Source organism: Pan paniscus, chromosome 16, assembly GCF_029289425.2.
Source record: "Pan paniscus chromosome 16, NHGRI_mPanPan1-v2.0_pri, whole genome shotgun sequence".
NCBI lineage: Eukaryota > Metazoa > Chordata > Mammalia > Primates > Hominidae > Pan > Pan paniscus.
The window spans coordinates 72,821,248-72,848,581 of NC_073265.2; the positions used below are offsets into that span (position 1 = coordinate 72,821,248).

A 27,334-nucleotide genomic window follows, 5' to 3' on the forward strand; every position below is an offset into this window, starting at 1 on the left:
TAGTATACTATAGAGTGTGATCTATGAAAGGCCTGCATTAGAATACCTGGGATGACACTTAAAAGTAGTAAGTGAATTAATTTTCTGAATCATCAATGGATACTGAAATCAGTAGGTGAAAGCTTTTTGGGGAAACAGACTGGTCAAACAGTCTCAGAGCATCACCCTCATGGATTACTTATTACATAAGAATCATACACCTTCATAATGGAGGGATCTGACAGTCACAGCCTCACCAGGTCATCAAGCTTAGCATCACCAACATACGCTTTCTGAAGTGAGGCAATGAAGTACTTAACATCACCAGCATATTCTTGCCTAAAATGTTTAACCTGGACTCTAACCATGAATCATACAGAATCCTCCAGACAAATCCAGATTGTGGAGCATTATACTCCACAATTCCAGACCTTCAAAGAAGTCAACACAGTCAATAATATGTGAACATTGATTTGATCCTGGATTGGAAAAAAAGTCATCTGTGAAAGATATTTTTGGCCAGGCGCAGTGGCTCATGCCTGTAATCCCAGCACTTTGGGAGGCCGAGGCGGGCAGATCATAAGGTCAGTAGATCGAGACCATCCTGGCTAACACGGTGAAACCCCGTCTCTACTAATGACAGGTGAAGCCAACTGGACTTCTGGGTAGGGTGAGGACTTGAAGAACTTTTCTGTCTTACAAGTGGTTTGTAAAATGTGCCAATCAGTGCTCTGTAAAAACACACCAATCAGCACTCTGTGGCTAGCTAGAGGTTTGTAAGATGGACCAATCAGCACTCTGTAAAGTGGACCAATCAGCACTCTGTAAAATGGACCAATCAGCATTCTGTAAAATGGACCAATCAGCACCCTGTAAAATAGACCAATCAGCACTCTGTAAAGTGCACCAATCAGCATTCTGTAAAATGGACCAATCAGCAGGACATGGGCGGGGACAAATAAGGAAGTAAAAGCTGCCTCCCCCCCCCCCCCCCGCACCCCCCGCCCAGAGGCTGCAACCCCTTGGGGTTCCTTTCCATGACATAAGGGCTTTGTTCTTTTGCTCTTCAGAAGAAGTCTTTGGGTCCCTGCCATCTTAAGAGCTATAAAACTCATCAGGTAGGTCCACGGCTCCATTCTTGAAGTCAGCAAGACCACAAACCCACCAGAAGGAACGAACTCTGGACACACTAAAAATACAAAAAAAAAAAAAAAAAATTAGCGGGCTTGGTGGCAGGTGCCTGTAGTCCCAGCTACTCGGGAGGCTGAGACAGGAGAATGGCGTGAACGTGGGAGGCAGAGCTTGCAGTGAGCGGAGATCATGCCACTGCCCTCTAGCCTGGGCAACAGAGCAAGACTCCGTCTCAGAAAAAAAATTTTTTTGAGACAAGTGGGGAAACAAATATTAACTGTACATTAAATATTATATATAGGACCAGGCATGGTGGCTCATGCCTGTAATCCCAGCACTTTGGGAGGCCGAGGCGGGTGGATCACGAGGTCAGGACTTGGAGAGCAGCCTGGCCAATATGGTGAAACCCCGTCTCTACTAAAAATACAAATAATTAGCTGGATGTGGTGACACGCACCTGTAACCCCAGCTACTCGGGAGGCGGAGGAGGAGAATCGCTTGAGCCCGGAAGGCAGACTTCATGCCATTGCACTCCAGCTTTGGCAACAGAGCGAGACTCCGTCTCAAAAAAAAAAAAATTATATATAGATGATTTGATGATATGGTTAATTTTGTTAGGTGTGATAATGGTATCATTAGTAGCATGATGTCCCTTTGTCTTTAGGAATTGCCGGCTGGCAATGGGGAAGGGGTTGTGCATCCACTATTTCAGTCCCTACTACTTTAAGTCTCTTCCCAAGCTCGTTCCTCTCCCAAAGAAGTTACCATTCTAAATGCCTAACAGCTGGAAGTCCCCTCTGGTGGTTTCACAAGTGGAGTGATTTTACAGGAGAAACCCAGGTTTGGGGTTTACTATTTAGTTGACGGCATTTGTAATCTGTAAGGCTCTTCCTGCAAAGAACAGGTGTTTCCAACTATACGTGCCTGGTCAAGGACTATTTCTTGGGTTTTCTACGTTCTGCTTTTGACAGCTGACTTAACTCAGGGCCTGCCTCACTGAAGGGAGAAAAAGGAAGGCCTCGGTCCCCCAATCATGATGGCCGGGTTGTAAATACTGCCTGGGAAGGGATAATACAGCCTTTTCCATTGTGTGTGTGTTTTAGTTTTTAATTTTTTAAATTTCAAGCTTAGGCAGTGGTTCAGTGCAAGGACTGAAAAGCGCTACAAGAGAAGGTGGCTAAGCACGAGGGGTTTCAAATACAGGGATGGAAGCAGTAGAAGGAAATGTCTCTTAGGCCCGGAGGACGGAACCAAAGGGTCAATTAGAAGGGAAAGGGACCTGCGGACCTGGGGAGAGGTCACTGGGGTTCTAAGCCTTCCACCTCTGCTTCCGGAATTTCCACGGGTTTCGCGGCCTTCTGGAGCGGCGACTTGGCCACGCTTGGGGTACAGGGTTGTGGGAAGTCATGTCATCCCCTCCCCATGTGTTCCCTTGGCCATACTTTCCTGCCTCTCCACTTCCAGGCAAAACACTCCTCGGGACAGGCCTTGGGACATGTCCTAGATACACAATGGGGGCGCTGGACTTGGTGATAAGGGGCCTGCAGGAAGAAAGAGGCAGCCGTGAGAGCCGCCTGCAGATCCACGATGCATCTTAAAATTACAAATTCTGAGGCCCTACCCCAGACCTACTGAGTCAGAATACCCAGGGCACTGAGCCAGGGGGTGGGTGCCCGTAGGCCCGGCAGCACCCAGCCTGCAGAAGCTCCACCTCCGGGAGCGCTGAGCTAGGACCAGCTCCCCACGCCCCTGCCCTGGGGCTGCCGGGAGTCCAGTCCTGTTACACCTCCCGCGGCCGCGCGCGCGGTCAGGGAGGGGCCTGCGGAGGCGCGAGGCCCCCGGAAGCGCCTTTCCCGGAAGGCAGGGAGGCGGCGCCGGCCTCCGGAGGCGGCCTGGGCGATGGCGGCGGAGTTTTGTCCATAACCTGGGCAACCGCGCAGCTGGAGGATGGCCTCACTCGGGCCTGCCGCAGCTGGGGAGCAGGCGTCGGGGGCTGAGGCGGAGCCGGGCCCCGCGGGGCCGCCGCCGCCGCCGCCGCCCTCACCGTCCTCTCTGGGGCCCCTGCTCCCCCTGCAGCGGGAACCTCTCTACAACTGGCAGGCGACCAAGGCGTCGCTGAAGGAGCGCTTCGCCTTCCTCTTCAACTCGGAGCTGCTGAGCGATGTGCGCTTCGTACTGGGCAAGGGTCGCGGCGCCGCCGCCGCGGGGGGCCCGCAGCGCATCCCCGCCCACCGCTTCGTGCTGGCGGCCGGCAGCGCCGTCTTTGACGCCATGTTCAACGGCGGCATGGCCACCACGTCGGCCGAGATCGAGCTGCCGGACGTGGAGCCCGCAGCCTTCCTGGCGCTGCTGAGGTGAGCGGCAGCGCGGGCCGGGCCGGGCTGGGAGATCCCCGGGGCCCGGCCTACTCCGACTCCCGGATGACCTTGGGCTGGGCTCTTCTGACCCGCCCGGGGCCTCAGTTTCCTCCCGAGCCGTTGATGCTCCGGAGGGTCGAAATCGAAATCTGTGAACCAGGACCGCTCAATCGCCAACTAAACGTTAGTGTCTTCATTAGGCAAGCGTGCGTTTTACCGTTGAAAGGCGTTTCGCATTCCAATTATGGATTGTCGCTCAGACTTCAGAATTAGACAAGTGGCAAGGATAGAGGGGCAGATCAGGTTGTCCTGATTGCCCATTTGCGAAGTTTTATGTTTTTGTTTGGGGGAAGAGAGTAGTTGAAAAATCTTGCAGGACTGATGTTTTGGGGTTATTGTCACCCCCCTCCCCCCGCTTTTTTTGAGACAAGGTCTTGCTCTGTCGCCCAGGCTGGAGTGCTGTAGCGCGATCATGGCTCACTGCAGCCTCGACCTCTCCGGGCTCAGGTGATCCTCCGACCTCAGCCTCCCGAGTAGTTGGGACTACAGGCACGCGCCACCACGCCCGGCTAATTTTTTTTTATTTTTATTTTTGGTAGAGAGAGGGTTTCACTATGTTGCCCAGGTTGGTCTCGGACTCCTGGGGTCAAGCGATCCGCCCACCTCGGCCTCCCAAAGTGCTGGGATTACAGGCGTGAACCACCGCGCCTGGCCACTTTTTTGTTTTTGTTTTTCATTAACGTATTAGTTGTCAAGACCCAGGAAAGTAAATACCAAAACAGATAAGTGAGGCTTTACCTGCTTTGTGTTCCTACACACAAGGTCACATTTGCTTATAAATGAATCCCTCCCTTGATGTTAGAATTTGCTTGTTGGTTATTTGAGGATAGTAGATTGACATCTAATGGAAAGATGTGATTGTTTGGCATTACTAGCTTTTAATCACAGCCATCCTGTTAGGGAGGCGTAAGAATTGTTTACCCCAATTTCACAAATGGGACTGAGGCCCAGAAGAGTCAAGTATCTTGCCCAAGGTAACAAACAGCTAACTCACACTGAAGACCATGTCTGTTTCATTATACTAAGATGGTTTTAAATAGCTGCCTGAGTAGAACGTGTTGTTATTAAAGTGGCAGAGTCTTGGGTAGTACTGAAGCAAAAACAGGCAGGTCAGTGGGACAGAATTAGATACAAAGGTTCACAGTTGAATCAGAAAGATCAACAAGAAAATGAATGTAAAGTTCACACAACTAGAAACAAATAATAAGATTCCATTGACAAATGGATAAAGGACAGGATAGATAACTTAGAGAAAGAAAAAATACAACTAATTAACGAATGTTTTACCTGGCTGGTAATTAGGAAGTGCAAATTAAAAGACAGTGGTATTTTTTCCTTCCATTAATCCCACCAAAAAATTTAAAGGTAACATCTGAACAGCATTTTCTGACAAAGATGGTGGTAAAAACCCTTTTGGAAAACAGTTTGGTGCTACAGATTTTCTTTCCACACGTAAGAAGCATTCAAGTATTGCAAATTGCATACAAAAATATTTACAGCTTTATTTATAGTAGTGAGGGAAGTAGTCAGCTGTAGGAAATGGTTAAACAGTGGTAGGTTCACTTGATGAGATATAATGGAGTCACTAAATATGACGGATAGCACTTGAAACTGCACCATGATTACAACGTGAAAAGACATGGAACAAACATATACCTAGAGACCGGGATAAAAGGAAACATACCAAAATGCTAAGCAAAGTCACCTGGAGTAGTGAGATGAAAGTACCTTTTTTTCTTCTTTATTCTTTGTTTCTGATATTTTCTGTAATTTAGTTCAGTTACATTTATAAAGGGGGGGGGACCTCAAAAGCTAAAATCCAGGTAATTTTAGTTTAAAGTTCACCAGGAGGATTGGGTATAGTTCATTTGGATTTTCTAGACTAGAAGTAGTTTTCAAAATGATCTGTGGGCCGTCTGCATTATAATCTTCTGGGGTGCTTATGAAATGTGTAGATCTCATCCTCATTATATACCGTAATATTTCGAGGTGAGACCTTGGTAGCATTTTTAACACTCTCCCTGAGTGATACTTATACAAACTAAATTTGAGAACCACAAATCTAAAACTATTTTGGGGCAATTTTTTACTTTGAAAAAAATATTGAGATTACTAGGATAAGAATGTAGAGGAAAAATACATATTTTAATATTTTCACTGAAGCTGCTAATTAGTGCTTTCCCATCAATAGAAAGTAAGTTAATTTTAGAATGTTTGAAATGTAGGACAATGCAATTTTTTTTTCACATTGTAAAACATTTTTTACATTTTTAAACTTTTTTTTCATTTTTACATTTTCAGTGTGTTTTATTTTCCTGGTATTGTATTTATCCTTCAGGTTCTGGTCATTGTTCTATTTTGAAATTGATATCTGGACTGATTTCTAAATTTAATGTTGGCTGGCTGTGTAACATAGATGTTGTTTTTAGCTAATACGTGACAAAAAGATGCCTGATAGTACTTGCTAAGTTGGAAGAGCAGGTTAGTTTGGGCATACTTGTAAACATCTTGAATTAGTTAAACATTACTTACAGGCTCATGAACTTAAGTTTGAAGCCCTTAAAGAAACTGTGCACTTTGAACTGCCTGACCTTTAAATGATGTTCTTCAGTTGTTTGACAAATACTATATGCCTCCTTTTTGGGGCGCTTGTGAAACAGCGAATGGCTGTTGTAGGTGTTTGGGACACAGCAATAAACAAGAAAAAGTCCTTGCCCTCATGAAGCACATAATCTAGTAAAGGGAAACTAAAGATACAATGTCAAGTACTGATGAATGTTTTGAAGAAAAATAATCAAGTTATGAGAGAAGGAACATTCTCAGCAAGGGAACGCATTGTTTCCGGCACTAAGGATCTCCTGTTGGAGGAACACGAGTGAACCAGTGTGCCTTAAGCACAGTAGAGGGAAGTGGTAGAAAATGAGGTCAAAAAGATAGGCCAGACAGGATGGTGCAGGGCTTTAGAGACTGAGCGAAGACTTTTTCAGCTGGTATTTGATGGAAAGCCTTTGGAGAGTTTTGAATGAGATTGGGGAGGTGGAGGTGGTGGCAGGAGGTTGTGATCTGATTTACATTTAAAAAAAAAAACTCTTTCTGGCAGTGGTTGGAGTAAAATAGGCAGCAAGGTGATAGATGAAGAGGCTTTTGCAGTAGTCCAGGCAAGAGGCGATGGTGAATTGTACCTTGTACCAGGGAGGTAGCAAAGGACATGATGAGACATGGTCAAATTCTGGATATATTTTTGAAGGTACAACCAAGAGGACTTCCAAGACATCCAAGTAGGGTCATAGAGTAGACAGAAATATGAATTTGGAGGTGAGGGAACAGCTTGCTGAACATAAATTTGAAAGTAAGAGTGAATGGTATTTAAATAGATCAAGTGAGATTACCTAGGAAGGCATGTAGACTGTGAAGAGAGGTACAAGGATGAGCTCTGGAATCTTCAAATATGTAGAGATGTAGCAGAGAAAAAGCATAAAATGAAACTGAGAAGCAACTGTCAGTGGAATTAGAAGAGAAAGAAGGAGCATTATATTCTGAAAGTCAAGTCAAAACATTTCAAGAAAGAAGAAGTGGGAAATGTCAACTATGGAAAGTGGAAAGTGGTCAGTTATGCTCAATGCTATTGAGAGTCAGGTATAATGAAGACTTTGAGTTGATTTTTAATCTTGACAAGGTGGAAGCTATCGACAACCCTGCCAAGAGTGATTTCAGCTGATTAGAGTAGGTTAGGCAGAAAATGGGAAGTGAGGAGCTGGAGACAGTATAAACAGTCCTCTCAGGAGTTTTGTTGCAAAGGGGAACAGAGAATGACATGATGGCTGGAAGGGGCACGAGGTAAGTGTTCTTCAGTATTCAGTCCTCAGCTCTCATCCTTTCTCCCATCAACCAAAGTGAGAGCTTTACGCACTCATCCCCCCACATGTGTCTCCAAAGCTCTACTTAGCTCCAGACCCTCATTTCCAACTGGACCATCGCGAAGTAATGTTTTATACCCATGCAGATGGACATGTTATTAATAAAAATATCTGACATTTAATGAGTACTTTTACTGTGTGCCATAGATTGTTCCTAAGCCCCTTTGTGATCTCACTTAAATTTCAGGAAAATCCTTTGAGACAGGCATACTTCTTATCCCCCTGCAATAGCTTTTGCCATATTAGTGCTATAAATAAAGCAACCCCCAAAAAGCAATAATTTATTCTTGCTTATGATTCTGTAGGTCAGCTAGGAAATGACTTCATGGGCTTAGCTCCAAATTGTAGTTTCGTTTCACTCCATTCTACACATTTCTTGTCCATTTTAGACCATTCCTGAAAATTTTACCTGCCTCTCCATTTTTTTCTGCATTGCTTCAACCAAACTACTGCGTTTAGACTTAACTCTCTCCATTCACCCTGTTAACAGTGATCTCTCCAATATTGGTATATGGTCATATAATTCCCCTGAATCTTTTAATGACTTCTTTTTACCTACAGGATGAAGTTTAAACACTTTAGCAGGTACATGAAACCTTTGTGATTTGATCTCTCTTTCTTCATCTCCTCTCCATCCACTCAGTGTTTCAACCCTAATTACTAATGGCCTTTTTCTTGTTTTAGTGCCTGCTTCTAAGGCCTCCTTACCTTTGTACTCCTCAGTCTTTCTGCCAGGGCTCCACACTTAATTACTACTCTTCAGATAATCTTCAGGCTTTACTTCCTCTATAAAAATTCCACCCACAGGCAAAATTGCACACTGGCTCATCTAATTAATCTCTCACAGCATGTTTTGGTTATCTGTTGCTGTGAAACAAATCACTGGAATATGTAGTGACTTAAACAACTTTTATTATCTTTTACAGTTGTGTGGGTTGACTGGAATCACCTAGGTGGTTTGTCGTCTATGTAGCTGTAGTCAGATAGCAGGTGGGGTTGGACTCATCTGGAGGTTTAACTCACAGTCTGGGATGGCTGAGCCTTAAGTCTCAGGTCCTCTTCAAGAGGCTTCTTCAGCTGGTCTCTCCAGCAGGGTAGCTTGACTTCGTGGCTCATGACTCCGAGGAACACAAAAGCAGGAGCTGCCAGGCATCCTTAAGGTGTAGGTCTCAGACTGGTGCAATGTCACTCTGCCACAATCTGTTGGTTCAAGGGGCTCACACAGGGACAACCCAGATTGATCATGGGACAGATCTATGTAAGGGCATGAACACAAGAAAGTATGATTTCTTAGGGCCATCATTAGAGATTAGTTATTAGATATAAGTGCCTAATATATACTTCTGTTATTAGGACATTACTTTTTAATCATTTCAGTACCAGACTATAGTTGCGTGCTGCATAATGGCATTTTGGTGAACAGTGGACTGCAAATAAGATGGTGGACCCATAAGATTATAATACGGTATTTTTACTGTGCATTTTCTATGTTTAGATACACAATACTCACCATTGTTTTAAAGTTGCCTATAGTATTCAGTACAGTAACATCCTGTACTGGTTTGTAGCCCTGAAGCAATAGTCTATACCACATAGCTTAGGTGCGTAGTAGGCTATACCATTGAGATTTATGTGAGTGCAGTCTATGATGTTTGCATGATGATGAAATTGCCAAACAATGCCTTTCTTAGAATGTATCCGCATCATTAAGTAATGCATGACTGACTGTGTAAGGTTTTTATGGGCAAAGCTATCTTACCCATATTTTTATCTCTAGCACTATTACAGTGCCTGCTATATAGTCCCTCAATAAACGTTTTTGAGTAAAATGAACAGATAAGTAGTGATACAAAGTTTCTTACACATATCTTGTGATCATTCTTATATAAAATCAAGTATTCACCTTAGGCTTTTAAAATTTATTTTATTTTATTTTATTTTTTGAGATAGAGTTTCACTCTGTCGCCCAGGCTGGAGTACAGTGGCGCGATCTTGGCTTACCCAATCTCCGCCTGCTGGGTTCAAGCAATTCTCCTGGCTTAGCCTCCCGAATAGCTGGGATTACAGGTGTGTGCCACCACGCCTGGCTAATTTTTGTATTTTTAGTAGAGATGGGGTTTTACCATATTGGCCAGGCTGGTCTCAAACTCCTGACCCCAGGTGATCCACCTGCCTCGGCCTCCCAAAGTGCTGGGATTACAGGTGTGAGCTACCGTGCCCGGCTTTAAATTTTTAGTTAGATTAAATATAACCTAAGTTGTTTTTTTTTTTTGAAAATTATTAATTTGGGGGGAAAAATAGGACTAATTTGAGGACATGTAATAATTTTTCTGTGCTCTCGTCCTTAGAGGTTGTATATGAGAGCTTAAATGGTCACTTTAAAATACGAAGAATTGTGGTAATGTCATGTTTAATCTTTACATTTTAAAAACCTTGGCTTAGTTTTTTTTTAAATATTATAAAAACTAATAATTAAATAGAATGTAAAGGAAATGTATACATATGAATCAAGAGGATTCTTGGATTTTTAAGTAACTTTTTTTTATTAGAAATGAAAATATTTTCCCTTTTGACGTTACATAGAAACCTATGCTGAATTGTCTAGTCAATTAACGTGTATTTATTGAGACTTAAACACATGCCCATAATGTGCCTGGTACTGTTTAAGAAATAAATTAAAAATATAAGATACACAGAGATCCTTTTCTTACTGTTTATTGTCCAGTATTTATTTTTAATTTGCAGTGCACCCAAAAGAACTTAAAATGTCTTATAAGAAACACAAGGGTAAGAAATAAACTAGAGTCAAGGGTGAAGCTAATAGAAAAATGTATGCTGTCAAGCTGGGTACAGTGGCTCAGGCCTATAATCCCAGCACTTGGGGAGGCTGAGGCGGGAGGATTGCTTGAGGCCAGGAGTTTGAAACTAGCCTGGGAAATATAGCAAGACCTGTCTCTACAAAAACATAAAGCATAAAAAAAAATGAGCTGAGCCTAGTGGCATGTACCTGTAGTGTTAGTTACTCTGGAGGCTGAAGCAGGAGATTCACCTGAGCCCAGGAATTTGAAGATACAGTGAGCTATGATCGTGCCACCACTCTCCACCCGGAGTGACAATGAGACCCTGTCTCAAAAATAAACAAAATGTATAAGCTATAAACTTTTGTTGTTGTTGTTGTTGTTGTTGTTTTTGAGACGGAGTCTTGCTCTGTCGCCCAGGCTGGAGTACAATGGCGTGATCTCAGCTAACTGCAACCCCTGCTGCCCGGGTTCAAGTGATTCTCCTGCCTCAGCCTCCTGAGTAGCTGGGATTACAGGCGCCCGCCACCATGCCGGCTAATTTTTGTATTTTTAGTAGAGTCGGGGTTTCACCAGGTTGGGCAGGCTGATCTTGAACTCCTGACCTCAGGTGATCCACCTGCCTTTGCCTCCCAAGGTGCTGGGATTACAGGCGTGAGGCACCACGCCCGGCCAACTTTGTTTTAATTATCTGAGCAGCTAATGCAAAAAGAGAAACCTGGGTGGATGTAATTATTTATAGATTAAAAACAAGGCAACTGCTTAGGAGATGCACAAATCTGATAATTAGATGAGTTTTTAAAAAAATCCTGATGAGATCCCCTCATACAGAAGACATTGCAGTAATGAAGTGTCTTCAATCTGTGTCTTCAGATACATACTTGTTTTAAAAAATGTTCCTTGATAGAAAGCAAAAGTATATTACTGAAGTATAATTTGATAAAAGCAATATGAATGGGAGATCTCACACAAAATAATCTACAAACTTGATTCTCTCTTGTTCCTGGAGTGTACTTCCCACCGTCCTTTTAATCTTTAGATCTAATCTCAAGCAGAAATTTCTCTACAAACCTTTTCCACATCTTCCTAAGTCAAAGCCTGCATTTATAGATTCTCATAGAACCATGTATAGGTTTGCGGCACTTGTCCTGTTAAGTGTGAATCTACTCAAGGGCAAATGGTGATAAAGGCCTCACATTGCTGCTCTGTTTTACAACTCTAGTAATTTTTACCTGACAAAAATACATAAAGGCAGGCATGTAAAGACTTGTAGACTGCTACCTTGTCCTTCAAACAAAAATTTCTTTTTTTTTAATTAAAAAATTTTTTTTTAAAGTCTCACTTTGTTGGCCAGGCTAGAGTGCAGTGGTGCGATCTCCGCTCCCTGCAGCCTCCGCCTCCCAGATTCAAGTGAGTCTCCTGCCTCAGCCTCCCAGATAGCTGGGATGACAGGCATGAGCCACCGTGCCTGGCCTAAAACAAAAATTTCATAGTTTTCTAGTTTAAGAAGGGAATTGAGCATGCTGTTAGCATTCTCTCTCTCTTAATTAAAATGACTATTAAGAAATTTTTAAAAAATAGTAAGTCCATTACAATGAAGAGAAAAAGAGAGGTTGGAAGGGCCAACAGAGTAGAAAGGGACAGAGAAGTTGGAAGCTGGTTGATGGATGAACTAGAGTAGATGAATCTGGAGCCCAGAATCCAGAGCTTTCAAAGCTGCAGCGGAGCTGGAGCGCCTTTCCTGGCAGAACCCCCACAAAGTTCTTGGCTAGCAGTTGGAAGTAAGGAGGGTGGAAATGAGAAGGTAGTGCTAAAATATGGAAATTAATTTAAAGCCTGTGTATAGACCATCCCCTTAGCCAGCTGTCCATGACAATGGACAGGCTTTTTGAGATAAATTGAACAAACTGCCTGAGAAGAACTGGGACTGCTGGGTATGGCTTTGGGACCCCAGGGTTAAGCTCTCTTCCAATGGCTTTGAGGGGTCCCTGCCCTAGGGCTGGCTTCCCACTCTAATGCCAGGTGCCAGTCAGCAAGCCTCCCACATACACAGAGCTCCCAGCCAACATTTCTGTTTTGGAGATAGTATTATCTTGAAAACAGACCAGCTGCTTAGAATAGTGAAGTTGGAGACGGAGTTTAATCATCTGACATATAAGGAAAAGCAGAACGTGAATGACAGAGACCAAGAGAAACACAACAGCGGATCCTCAAGGAAACAGACGAGAACTTTTAAAACTTTGGTTAATGTCATCTTGGAGACTTCAGAAAGTTTTTGCGTTCATAAAACCAGCACATGGTGCTGTGGAGAAAAAAGGAATGATCAAGAAAGAAGCAAGCATTCTTAGAAATTTAAATGTGATTGCTGTAGAGAAAAATAGGAAGGCACCAGAAGATAATGGCAAGGAAATCTTCCAAAATGCAGAGGGAAATAATGATAAAAAATATGAGACAACATACAGATAAATAGCTAATATTTACTGAGGCAATTTTTTTTGTCAGGCGTTATTCAAAATGCTTTGTGTTTTAATTTATGTTAATCCTCACAACCACATTATGAAGTAGGTGCTCTTATTCTCATCTTTTTAGAGAGGCAGACATTGATAATAAGTCACATGGCTCGCAAGTGACAAAACAAGCTCAAACCCAAGCAGTCTATTTCCTCTTGGCCTTACTGTATGGCACTGAAAACAGTCAGAAGCCCTGAAATGGTGTGTTATGGTAAACAGCTCTCTTGTTTCCTCAGCCTTGGTTTTCTTATTAAAATGCAGGGAATAGCACCTTCCTTCTATGTGAGAGGATTAAATGAATTGGCATTTGTCATACGGCAGACACTCAACAAATGGTAGCTTTCTCTCTGGTTTTATTCATTCCCCTCTCTTTGGCCATGAGGGACTGTGCCTTACTTAGCTTTTAATTCCCTGTATTCATCACAGAGTTTGCTACATAATGTCAAGTGAGCATTATGAGGGTGATACAGTTGACTGAGGAGTCTCTAAACGGAGTGTTCAGGGGAAAAAAGTATGTAAGAACAATGTGATCCTGAAATACAGCACCCTTACCTTTGAAAATGAGATATAGGGGAGTATACCTCCACTTGAGATAGTTGTAAAGATAACTGATCAGAGGAGTGCCAGGATTTGGTTAGGGTGGGGAGTGAGGGGGACGTAACAGGCTAGCGTTTTCATTGTGCATTGTGATTATGGCCATAGGAATAAAGTGAGGAAATTGAAAGGTAGAAGGTAGGGACATGAAATAGAACTTAACTTTCATCACTCACCTCAGTGTAATAAGAGTATTCTGAAAGAAGATAATGGGTTTTCTTAAACCTGTATTTTACAACTTGGGTCCTGGAAATACAAATATAGTAAGTGTTCTGGGAGTGCATATCTAAAGCTACTTGGGTCTGAGTCTTCCGGGCAAATGATTTGAAAAAAAATTTTTTTTCTAAAGTGTTCTTATGTCTTTAAGTATCACCAAAATGAAATAATGGTTCTTGCCGGGCGCAGTGGCTCACAGCTGTCATCCCAGCACTTTGGGAGGCCAAGGTGGTCCTGAGGTCAGGAGTTCAAGACCAGCCTAGCCAACATGGTGAAACCCCGTCTCTACTAAAAATACAAAAATTAGCCGGGCATGGTGGCATACTCCTGTAATCCCAGCTACTCAGGAGGCTGAGGCAGGAGAAGCTCTTGTACCCAGGAGGTAAAGGTTGCAGGGAGCAGAGATCACACCAGTGGACTCTAGCCTGGGCGACAGAACAAGACTCTGTCTCAAAAAAAAAAAAAAAAAAAAAAAAAAGGCCAGGCACAGTGGCTCACACCTATAATCCTACCACTTTGGGAGGCCAAGGCTGGTGGATCACCTGAGGTCAGGAGTTCGAGACCAGCCTGTCCAACATAATGAAGCCCCGTCTCTACTAAAAATGCAAAAAATTAGCTAGGTGTGGTGGCGGGCGCCACTCAGGAGGCTAAGGTAGGAGAATTGTTTGAACCTGGGAGGTGGAAGTTGCAGTGAGCCGAGATCACACCATTACACTCCAGCCCGGGCAACAAGAGTGAAACTCCGTCTCAAAAAAAAAAAAAAAAAAAAAAGGAAAAAAAAAGAAAGAATGGTTCTTTTTTTTTTTTTTTTTTTTTTTGAGAAGGAGTCTCGCTCTGTTGCCAGACTGGAGTGCAGTGGCGCAATCTTGGCTCACTACAATCTCTGCCTCCCAGGTTCAAGCGATTCTTCTGCCTCAGTCTCCCGAGCAGCTGGGATTACAGGTGTGCGCCACCACACCTGGCTAATTTTTGTATTTTTAGTAGAGATGGCGTTTCACATGTTGGCCAGGATGATCTCAATCTCCTCACCTCGTGATCCGCCCACCTTGGCCTCCTAAAGTGCTGGGATTACAGGTGTGAGCCACCGCGCCTGGCCGAAATAATGATTCTTAATGCCATACTTCTCCAGGAGCCTCAGCTATCTTAAGTGTAGCTGAGAACTGGGCAGTAAGCACAAGGGTCTCTGAGGAGCCACAAAAAGGGGCCTAAAAGTGATATGTACAAGTTCAAGTATAGTTTAACAAGAACCACCCAGGTCTTCACTGAGAATCTTAGCTTTTTCTCATTTTTTTAAATTTCATTTTATTATTTACTTATTTTTGAGACGGAGTCTAGCTCTGTTGCCCATGCCACCATGCAGTGGCACGATCTTGACTCACAGCAACCTGTGCCTCCCAGATTAAAACGATTCTCCTGCCTCAGCCTCCCGAGTAGCTGGGATTACGGGCATACACCACCACGCCCGGCTAATTTTTGTATTTTTAATAGACTGGGTTTCGCCTTGTTGACCAGGCTGATCTCGAACTCCTGACCTCAGGTGATCCACCTCAGCCTCCCAAAGTGTTGAGATTACAGGCGTGAGCCACCATGCTCGGCCTGTTTTTTTAAATTTTAAGTTCCAGGGTACATGTGCAGGATGTGCAGGTTTGTTACGTAGGTAAAAGTGGCAATGTGGTTTGCTGCACCTATCAACCTGTCACCTGGGCATTAAGCCCAGCATGCATTAGCTATTTATCCTGATGCTCACCCTCCCTCATTTTTCTCAGTTCTGTAAAGCTGATTTATCTCTCGGCCTACCAGTTAGAAGCAGTGAACTAGGAGGAAGGCAACATTGGGCTGCTGGATAATATTTTTAGAGAAAAATTGGACCTAAATACTACAAAGTATGTAGCAAGATGGAGTCATTTAATATAGTATTAAGTTGCTTTATTCCTCCCAAGCCCCAGTACTCTAATCTGTGGTCATTATGCTAATTCTGGGATAACAGTGAAAGGTTAAAAGATGCCCAGAATAAGAAGGTACTATTATCAAGAAATCAATGAATATTTTAACATCTAGAGATGCGACTTTAGCCACCTGCAGATTTACTTAAGTGGACATCTTTTGATGAGGGAAAGATAAGTGAACCACTGTTGTCCTAAGGAGCAGTGGGGTGCTAGAAAGAACTCTGAGGATGGCTTGGAGACATAGATTTGTCTCATGATTAAGTAATAATATTAATAATCCTCAGGATTAAGTAAGAATAAAATGAGATGATGTATGTGCAAATGCCCTGTAGATTGCAAAGGCTGATGCAGATTTATTTTTATTTCAATAGTTTTTTAGGAACAGGTGGTTTTTGATTACATGGATAAGCTCTTTAGTGGTGATTTCTGAAATTTTGGTGCACTTGTCACCTGAGCAGTGTACACTGTACCCAGTATGTAGTCTTTTATCCCTCACTCTTCTCCCACCCTTCCCCCCGTGAGTCCCCAAAGTCCATTATATCATTCTTATGCCTCTGTGTCGTGATACAGATTTCAGAATATTTTTCAGTTTGCTCATTACGTTTTAAAATATTCTCCCAGCACTTTGGGAGGCTGAGGTGGGAGGATAGCTTGAGCCTAGGAGTTCAAGACCAGTCTGGGCAATATGGTGAAACCTGTCTCTACAAAAAATAAAAAATTAGCCAGGTGTGATAGTGCAAACTTGTAGTGCCAGCTACTTAGGGAGCTGAGGTGGGAGGATGGCTTGAGCCAGAGAGGTTGAAGCTGCAGTGAGCCATGCACTCCAGCCTGGAATCGATCAAGACCCTGTCGATGGATGGATGGATGGATGGATGGATGAATGGCTGGGTGGGTGGGTGGGTGGGTGGATGGATGGATGGATGGATGGAAACATAAAATAAAAATATAAGTAAATACTCCTCAGAAATTTAACTGTGATGGATTGCTTATCTAAAACATTACTGACCATGTCTGCAAATATGCCAATTGTTTTCCAGATTTCTATATTCAGATGAAGTTCAAATTGGTCCAGAAACAGTTATGACCACTCTTTATACTGCCAAGAAATACGCAGTCCCAGCCTTGGAAGCACACTGTGTAGAATTTCTCACCAAACATCTTAGGGCAGATAATGCCTTTATGTTACTTACTCAGGTAAGTAAATGTAGCTAAGGTATGTATCATTGTAGTTTTAAAATTGAGTAAACTATATATGGGCATTTAATATTTCCTGGAGAATTCTAGATTATAATTTTAAAGTATATAAAATGATTTTTATAATACAAATCAGGGAAACATGTCAGATATCTAAGATTTTAGAATTGAAAAGTGTATTAGAGGCCATGGATGGTGGTTCACGCCTGTAATTCCAAGACTCTGGAATGCTGAAGCGGGTAGATCACTTGAGGTCAGGAGTTCAAGACCAGCCTGGCCAGCATGACCCCGTCTCTACTAAAAATACAAAAATTAGCCGGCTGTGGTGGCGCGGGCTTGTAATCCCAGCTACTCAAGAGGCTGAGGCAGAAGAATCGCTTGAATTGGGGTGGCGGGGCAGACACCCTGGGAGACAGAGCGAGACTCCATCACAAAAAAAAAGCATGTTAGAGTTAATACGGTGCTGAATCATATAGGTGAAGAAGCTAAAGCCTTATATATATAAGTGGGGTGTTGTGACTCAAGGTTAGATAACTATTTAGAATTGGAGTTGAGATTGAGATCCAGTATTGTTTCTACTTATGATTGAGAGTATGATAGCATGAAATTTTATGAATGTCTTTGTTCTCAAATTTTGCTGGATCTGGAATAAAGATGGAATATTTCAAGTTCTGAAAAGTTCTAAAATTAACGATCTTTGGACCTGTAATCTGGAAACTTGCTGATCTACTCCTGGAGGAGTTAAAGTTTTAGGTTTATGTGAAATATTCTTTTTCTGACATTTTTAAGTTTTCACTAAGTATAGGATCCATATAGAAAACTACATAGATTGTGGCTGGGCAAGGTGGCTCAAGCCTGTAATCCCAGCACTTTGGGAGGCCAGGTGGGCGGATCACTTGAGGCCAATAGTTAGAGACCAGCCTGGCCAACAAGGCAAAACCCAGTCTCTACTAAAAATACAAAAATTAGCCGAGCATGGTGGCACATGCCTGTAACCCCGGCTACTTGGGAGGCTGAGGCAGGAGAATAGTTTGAGCTTGGGAGGTGGAGGTTGCAGTGAGCCGAGATTGCGCCATTGCAGTCCAGCTTGGGTGACAGAGGGAAACGCTGTCTCAAAAAAAGAAAGTACATGTATTCTAAGTGTATAGTCTAATGAATTTTTACAAACCGAACACAACTGTGGAACCTTTAACCAGTCCTTAACATATAGTATTTAGCATTTGTTATATGTGTGTAATCTGAGCTTTATACTTTGTATATCAACGGTTTTTTTCTTTTTAGACAGTGTTGTAATCCTATGTAAAAATTGTTTTTAAAATTCTAAGGTGATAAAATATCCCATTTGACATTAGTACTGGAAATAATTATTGATGGCCCCTAGCTCAACCCTCTCATTTTACAAATGGGAAAATTAAAACCTGGGGTAATTAACTGCCTTTCCAAACCCTCATAGGCTAGGTAGGGCCATGGCCCAGAGCTCTTGTTTTCCAGTTCAGTGTTCATTCTATCATTTAGAAAATGTTTGGTACCAGCCGGGCGCGGTGGCTCATGCCTGTAATCCCAGCCCTTTGGGAGGCGGAGGCGGGCAGATCACGAGGCCAAGAGATGGAGACCATCCTGGCCAACATGGTGAAACCCCGTCTCTACTAAAAATACAAAAATTAGCTGGGCGTGATGGCACGTGCCTGTAGTCCCAGCTACTCAGGAGGCTGAGGCAGGAGAATCGCTTGAACCCGGGAGGCAGAGTTTGCAGTGAGCATAGATCACACCACTGCATTCCAGCCTGGCGACAGAGCGAAACTCCGTCTCAAAAAAAAAAAAAAAAGAAAAAATGTTTGGTACCTTTTAAAAACATCTTCTCTCATGAGGTATTTGTAGTTACAGAAGAAAGAACATTCTGATGTCACCTCTTCTTGGACATAATTATAGAACTCCACGTATGCCAGACCCCAAGCTATCCCCTTTACATATATTATGGCACTTACTCCTCACTATGATGCTGTGATGTAGTTTAATATTATTGTCCCTTTTTTTCTTTTTTCTCTTTTTTTTGAGGCAGATTCTAACTCTGTTGCCCAGCCTGGAGTGCAGTGGTGCAGTTCGGCTCACTGCAACCTCCACCTCTTGGGTTCAAGCAATTCTCCTGCCTCAGCCACCCGAGTAGCTGGGATTACCAGTGCGTACCACCACGCCTGGCTAATTTTTTTATTTTGGTAGGAACGGGGTTTCCCCATGTTGGCCAAGCTGGTCTCGAACTCCTGACCTCAAGTGATCCACCCGCCTTGGCCTCCCAAAGTGGTGGGATTATAGGCGTGAGCCACCGTGCCTCGCCTATTATCTCCTTATCCTCTTTTTAAAGATGAAAAATGGAAGCTTACAGAAGTTAACGTCTTATTACACTAGACAGCAGTGGTAAAACTAAGGTCTCACCTAAAATCGATAGTTGTGAAGGTTTAGTGATACTGATAATAGCAGAATGTACTGGGAGCTGATTGTATGCCAGGCACCTTTCTCAGCACTTTGTGTACATTAATTCATTTAATCCTCACAATAACTTTATGAGGTGTAGGTTTTCAAAGTAAAGGTTTTCTTATTATCACCATTTTTAAGTAAGGAAATTGAGGCACAGAGAGGTGAAGTAACTTGACCAAAGTCATATAACTAATAAGTGATATCTCTGTATTTTTTCTTCTTTTGAATTTGTCATTAAAATCTAATAAATAAGTTGATATTCATAAGATTCTTTATTGTCCAAGGAGTTTTAATGCATGTAGAGACGATCACTTAACTACTTTTATTTTAAAGGTGAGATATAAATTCAGAAACCAATAAACTAAACTTTGGCAATTAAAATGCAGATACTGGTTCAGTAGGACCAGAATAGGGCCTCAGAGTACATTTCTAACAGGCATTCAGATGACACCAGTGTTTCTGGAGTACATGTTGGGTAGCAAGGATTAACAGGTGTCACTATGAGAAAAAAAAAAATTTTTCAGTATCTTATTGGTCTGAGATTCCAGTATTACATTTTTCACTGGTGGGGTCATGTGAATTAGCCCATAAATTGTCATGTGAAACTTCTTGTTCCTGCCAAGTGAGTCATTTGAACTGAGCATGTTCATTTACTTAAGAGGGCGTTTGCCAGCTTCTCTCTAAAGCAAAGTGCCAGTATACTGTACCAGCATGATTTATAGAGGGAAAAACACTTTTTATGAAGTGTTATCAAAGAGAATGCCAAAGTCAAAGTCCGTTTTGAGAAAATTTATTTTACCCTAAATAGCAGCAGTAGATTCCATAGGAAATTTGATATTGCCTGTGTAAGGAGTGACAGACATTTGCTACCCTGAATAAGATAATTTTTATAGAAAATTGTTTTTCCTAGAGTGAAAGATCAATTTTTATATGAACGCCAACTAAAAATATAGTTGAGTTGGCCAATTAAAATGTCTTTTGAGGCTGGGAGTGGTGGCTCACACCTCCCAGCACTTTGGAAGGCGAAGGTGGGCAGATCACGGGGTCAGGAGATCGAGACCATCCTGGCTAACACAGTGAAACCCCGTCTCTACTAAAAAAAAAAAAAAAAAAAAAATTAGCCGGGCGAGGTGGTGGGCGCCTGTAGTCCCAGCTACTCGGGAGGCTGAGGCAGTAGAATGGTGTGAACCCGGGAGGCGGAGCTTGCAATGAGCCGAGATCACGCCACTGCACTCCAGCCTGGGCGACAGAGCGAGACTCCATCTCAAAAAAAAAAAAAAATCTGTTGATATTAGAATTTCACTTTATAAAAATGTACTACTTCATAACTTGAAAATGTATAACTGTGATCCTAGACTAGATGCCGTAGTAGAAGGAAAAATGTTATTAAAAAACGTTGGGGCAAGTGACAAAACTGAAATACAGCCAGTGGATTAGGTAAAGATATTGTATTGATGTTAAATTTATCAAAATTAATTACTATGATTATGTAAGAGAATATCCTTAATCTTAATCTTAGGAAATTTAAGAGTAAAAGCCCTTCAAACCTGATGGCTCACACCAAAAATCCCAGCACTTTGGGAGGCCGAGGTGGGTGGATTGCTTGAGCCCAGAAGTTGGAGACCAGCCTGCACAACATGGTGAAACCTTGTCTCTATTAAAAAATACAAAAGCCAAGCACGGTGGCCCATGCTTGTAATCCCAACACTTTGGGCAGGTGGATCGCTTGAGGTCAGGAGTTGGAGACCAGCCTGGCCAACATGGCGAAACCCTGTCTCTATTAAAAATTCAAAGATTAGGTGGGTGTGGTGGCAGGCGCCTGTGGTCCCAGCTACTCAGGAGGCTGAGGCAGGTGAATCCCTTGAACCTGGGAGGTGGAGGTTGCAGTAAGCCGAGATTGTGCCACTGCACTCCAGCCTAGGTGACAGTGAGACCTTGTCACTAAAAAAGAGAGTAAAAGGCCATGATGTGTGCAACTTACTCTCAAATAGTTTAGTCTCTCCTCCCAGATAGATGTGTGTGTGTGTGTGTGTGTGTATATATATATATATATATATGGAAAAAAAAATAATAAATGAGGCAAAATGTTAAATAATATTTAGATAAATCTGGATAAAGGGTATATGGGTTTTCATTGCACTATCTTTTCAACTTTTCTATAAATTTGAAATTCCAAAGTATTTGTGTGTCTAAACAAAAAAGGTACAGTTAAAAAAAATAAGGAAATTCCAAATGAAAAATAGTTTGAGGGAAAATTGCATGAGATAGATTTAATATTTATTAATACAAATTTTTTATTTAGTGCTAAAATTTATTTAAAATTTGACAAAGCAAATTATTGTAAACAGGCTCAGTGTATAATCTAGGAAGTGCATTTTCAAACATTCGAGTATTCTATACATATTTTATGTTATATGTAAATGTTTTAAACTTAAAAAATATATATATATATAATTTTAAAAATATACTTAAATTTAAAAAATTTAAAGCCAGTGTGTTTAATGTTTTCTTTTCTCCCCCATAAAACACATGATAATTGTTTAGATATTTATCAGTTGTTCAGTAGTATCTGAATTATTGAATACTTTAAAATGAATTTTACTTTAAAATTAAATGAGTCTTCATCATGCCAAATAATTAGTGTCATTTATGATATGGTTAACTAATTGGCAGTATTCTCAGAAAGTTTCTGCCCAAGCCAACATAAATACCTTTGGGCATTTAGTGTTTGCCCATCCTCTAAAATGTGAAGAGAACTAACCCCAGGCCAGAATGAAAGGTTGGTCATTGGCATGCCTATCATCATACCTCCTTTTTCAGTGTTTCAGCTTGTTAAAAATCTTGCTTGAGTTTAACTTGGACTCCCCCTGCTTATAAACTGTTTTTTTTTTTTTTTTGTGGGGGAGGGTTATAACATATGTATTGATAAAGCACATATTGTAAGCTTGACTTCTAACATCTTAAAGCCAAAATTAGTTCTTCTGGAATTCTACAGTACATATTCTTGCTCATTATATATTCTGGCTTTTTTGCTCATCATTAGGTTTGTGTGGTTCATTTATATTGGTTTGTGTAGTTGTAGATTGTTCATTCTCATTGTTGTATAATATTCCGTCATGTGAATTTTATGTATTTGTTCTTGTGTTGTTAGACCTAATTTTGCTTAGGTTTCCAGAGCTGTCATGCTCTAAAATTCTAGTACCCTATTCTCTCCTCAAAATCAAAACAGGCAATGGAAGAGAAAATCTGATATTTGTACTGTTGTGCTTGACAATTGATATTATAATTAGTGAAAAGACTATAAGATTTAAGTACTAGCTTTGCAACATACTTAACTAGATGATCTTAGGCAAGTCACTGTACCTCTCCAAACCTCTGAAAATGGGATAATAATGTAAGCCTTATCTAACATAAAGGGTTCATTAAGGATCAGAATAAGTAATGTATAAGAATATAGGCTGTACACACACACACACACACACGCACACACACACACACAAGCACATAAAAATAACAGGATTGGTATTGGTAATGTGAATTTGTTCTTAGCAGGGCATTTGTATTTTTAGCTTTTCATTTCTGATTGTAGAATGAAAAGTTTTAAGAATATGTAGACATTATCGCGTGTATTTTAAGTAGATATTTTTACATAATTAGCAATTATAACTTGACAATATTAATTTCAAATATGTACAGTCTGAAGGTAAAATAACTATGAAAGTTAAATAACTATCTCTTTATATGTTTAGGCTCGATTATTTGATGAACCTCAGCTTGCTAGTCTTTGTCTAGATACAATAGACAAAAGCACAATGGATGCAATAAGTGCAGAAGGGTTTACTGATATTGATATAGGTAAGTTCGCTATGAAGTAAATTGTTACATTTTAAGTACAGTTAATGCCTTACTTGTCAGCCTTGTTGGAGAAGGGGCTATTTTTAAATCAGTGGCTTTCCCAAATGATTGAAGTCTAAGAGTTTTGCTTTTTTTTGTTTTGGTGAAAATATTTCTAAAAGTCTTAACTAGCTCATTGCCTGTTAAAAGATTTCAAATCAAATAAATATTCATTGAATGCCCATCATATGCATGGCATTATTCTAGGGTCCATAGGAAATATAAAAAATAGTAAGAGATGAGTTGTCTTGTTAAGGAAACGTCTGATTGGAGAATCAAAGAACAAATATTTGAAAATTAAGATTTAAAACGCTAATAGAAGAGAGGGCATTAATACCTGGGTGATGAAATAGTCGGTACAGCAAACCCCGATGACACAAGTTTACCTCTGTGACAAACCTGCACATGTACCCCTGAACTTAAAATAAAAATTAAAAAATAAAAGAGAGGACATATGGTAAAATGTGATTTCTGTCTTTTCTAAATTAGATATGTAGAAAATAATTACTATGCAAATCCGGAAGATGGAGTGATTACTTCAAATTGCAGTAGTGTTAGGAAAATTTTGACAGAGGAGGTTCTGATATGAGCCTTAAAGAATGGATAGCACAGTAGGTCCTTGAATAATGTCGTTTCATTATAATGTTGATAAGAAAAAAATGGACACCTGGCGGGGGCCACGATCTGTAGGGTTTACATGTTCTCCTGTATCTTCGTGGTTTTCTCCAGGCACTCTAGTTTCCTCTCACATCCCAAAGATGTGCATTTAGGTTCTTTCGTGTGTCGAAATGGCCTCAGTCTGAATGAGAGTGTGTGTGAGTATGCCCTGTGATGAAATGATGTACTGTGTGGGATTGGTTCCTGCCTATACCAAGCCACTGGGATAAGCTCTGGCCACCTGAGACTCTGAACTGGAATAAGTGGATTGGAAAATGATTTATCAAGTAAAAATTTGTAAAGTATATGATAATCATACAAATGTTTGATGACGAATGACATAGTATGAAAGCGCTCGGCAAGTCCACTATGTTATTTGCTTTTGAACTGCGTTGTGTGGGAGGTCCTCCTCAAAATGTTCACTTTGTAAACGTTTATTCCTGGATTTAACCCACCACCACTATGACCACTGTCACTCACCGATTCACCAAAAATTGGGTAAATGATTCTCTTTCTTGTCTGTATTAATCTTTCTTAAATGTATGTATAGCTCACATTTATTTCACTGTTCAATTTAGAAGTGCTTTGAGTCTTTATTTAGAAGCTTGGTGGTATTTTTGTGACCAGAAATAGGCCATAGGAACTTAACTCTTGTTTCTATCAGTTAGCTCATGGTAAAGTTGCTTTCGTTAGACACTGTTTCATTTGAAGTCACAGTTTCCAAGAACCCATACGTTGAGGACTTACCGTGTTTGGATAGTGGAGAGGGGAGGGCATTAGCGGCAAGTGGAACCTCAGGAAGAAGTGTATAAGAGGAAGGAGGTGCAAAGCAGGTTAAAGCCAGGTGATAGAGGACCATCTAATGATAGGCTAACAATGTACATTTTGTCTTGTAGGAGAGTAGAGAGATCTAATCCAGGCCCGTGGCTTTAAATACTATCTTTATGATGATAACCCAAAATATGTATCTTCAGTCCCTGTCTTCTTCTGGGCTACAAACTCATATACCCAACTGTCTACTTGACATTCTCATTTGGAGATTTTATAGGCATTTGAAACAGAACAGCTAAAGGAGAACCATTGATTCCTCTCGCTGTCTGTGAGGTCTCTTCTGTTCCTTTCCAACTGTTTTCAGTCTTTCTTAACAACACCACCATGAACCTGATTGCTTGGGCTAAAAACTCCTGTTATTCTTGATTATTCTTTCTCTCATACCCCACATGCAGTCTTATCAGCAGGTGCTCATGGCTCTACTTTGAATATGTATCCTGAATCTGACCACTACTTAACCATATCCGTGGCTACCACCTAGTCTAAGCCACCATTCTCTTTCACCTGGATAATTGCAGTGGTCTCTTGTAGTCTCTCCTTTCATCCAGTCTTGCTCCCATACACTCCATTCTCTACATGGCAGCCAGAATGATCTTTATAGATAAAAAATCAGCCCATATAACTTCCTTGCTTCCAGTGTCTTCCCACATCCATTTGCATAAAATTTAAATTCCTTATAAAAGCTCACAGTAATACAAGGCCTGTGGAGTCAGGCCTTGTATTTGTCAGGCTGTGGTAAGAAATAGACCCAAAAAAGCAGACTGGCTCAAACACAGAAGTTTATTTCACGCTCATATAACAGACCAAGGGAGTATTATAGTCAATAGGTAGTTCTTTCTTGTTGTTCTGTCATGCCCTAGAGCCTAGCTATTATCTGTGTTTTGCTGGCAGATGGGAGAAAGTGTGGATGGGGAAAATACCCACAGATTAAAAGCATTGACCCTGATACAGCACCTACATTTTGGCTGTTATTTTATTGGTCCCATTCAGTTGCAAGATCTCACCTAACTTTGGAGAAGCCAGGAGATGCAGACTAGTCACATCCCAGGAAGAAGAGAAAACATCTTTGGTAAATAGGTAGAAGCCACTACCTACATCTGACTTTGTCTCCTACCATTCTCCCCCTAATTCAATTCCCATATGCGCTGGCCAGGATTATTTATATTCCATTCTTTTGTATTTGCTATTCCTTCTGATTAGGATCCTTCTTCCCCTGAATCTTGGCATCTCAGATTAAAGAAGACCTGAGACTTCAGACCTACTTAATTAGATACCGTGTTCCCCTAAGCAATCCCTGTTCCATTACTCTTGCTCTGATTTATTTTCCTTGTAATACACATTGCTCTCTGAAAGTCTTATCTAGGTATTTGTCTCTGTATATATATGTTGATTGTTTACTTTTCTCTCCTAAATTGTAAACTCCTTGAAGGCAGGGACTTTGTCTTGTGTACAACTCTATCACTAGCACCAAAGACAGAAGAATATAGTACATGTTCAGCTGATATTTGTTGATTAACTGGACTGACTGGCTGTGTCTAGAATAATGCTTTTTCTTCCCATCTTGGCTGGCTCTCACACAGTCTTAAGATCTTGGCTAAAATAACACTTCCATATGACTCATTTTTTGGGAGCTGATACCCCACCCTCGTCCATGATACTTGTTATAGTCCTCTGTTCTAACATCCTGTTGTTAGTTGATGTATTGCACAGTACCTTGGGAACAAATAATACACTGTTTATAATATACTGAAGGACGGGGAGTAAATCAGATTCCTCCCCAGCACCTGCATGTGGTGTCTGTTGAGTACTGGATATTTGAGAGCCCTAAACACTGCCCAAGTTGTTAATGAAACATTGCTTAATCCTAAGATTTCCTCCCTGTTAGGGGCTGTCAGATGCTTCATTTGTTCTTCAGTGTGTTCTCATTTGAAGCATTACTGCCTGCATCTGGGTAACTTACACCTTATAAATTGCTCTTAAATTATGCATGCCGTTGGAGCCTGGGAATCTTGAAGTATGTGCCTTGTACAGGGTAGAAGCCAATAAATATTTGGTCATTTGATTTGACTCACAGTTGTTTATTTGAAAACTCAGTATTGTGTTAATATTTATGAAACAATCTGCTGTGTTTTTCTGATCTTTATTTGGTTCTCAGCTTTAACTTCGTACTTTAACACATCTGCCAGTAGAAGACCTATGTGTTTGTCTTTCTACCCCATAGACTAGTTTGTTTCAAATGTACTTGTTAAAAATTGGTAATTAATTAAAAAACATTTTTTATCAAAGTTATTATTATTATTTTTGTTTTTTTTGGTAGAGACGGGGTTTCGCCATGTTGCCTAGGTAGGTCTCGAACTCCTGTGCTCAAGCCATCTGCCCGCCTCAGCCTCCCAAAGTGCTGGGATTACAGGTGTGAACTATTATGCCTAGCCCCAAAAATTGGTAATCCAAGAGAAGACTGGGAGCTGAAAGAAAGGGCTGGCTTCAGGAGCTTTTTATAGCTGTCTTATATTCTCAGGATGTTTTTTCTCCTCTGGGATTTGAATATGTGTTCTGGAGGAAGAGATACTGTTTCTTACAGCCTTTTGCTAAAGGAAGAAGATAATTTATCACGTTGATAGAACAAAATGAATTTACACCAAGGGTAGTATGATGTGCTTTTTTTTTAGTAATAAAGTTTATGTGTTTATCTCTGCGGAAGTTATTAGCATACCAAGTGGAGACATGTAGGTTCAAAGTCTTCTGGTTTTCCATCAAATGGTTGTGTCATATTGATTG

The 27,334-nt window shown here is 41.2% G+C and overlaps 1 protein-coding gene across 2 annotated transcripts in view; it reads left to right on the plus strand.

Moving 5' to 3' along the window:
* Positions 1 to 2,834: 2,834 nt before the first annotated feature.
* The window catches only part of BTBD1 (BTB domain containing 1), a 53,788-nt gene continuing 29,288 nt past the window's right edge, over positions 2,835 to 27,334 (plus strand). The window contains exons 1-3 of one of the 2 annotated variants that reach the window (XM_034939307.3): positions 2,835 to 3,464; positions 16,546 to 16,702; positions 22,924 to 23,029. In XM_034939307.3, the coding sequence (XP_034795198.1) occupies positions 3,058 to 3,464; positions 16,546 to 16,702; positions 22,924 to 23,029 (670 nt within the window). In that variant the 5' untranslated portion in view covers positions 2,835 to 3,057. The remainder of the gene's footprint in view (positions 3,465 to 16,545; positions 16,703 to 22,923; positions 23,030 to 27,334) is intronic. The other variant, XM_003815293.6, reaches the window with a different exon arrangement.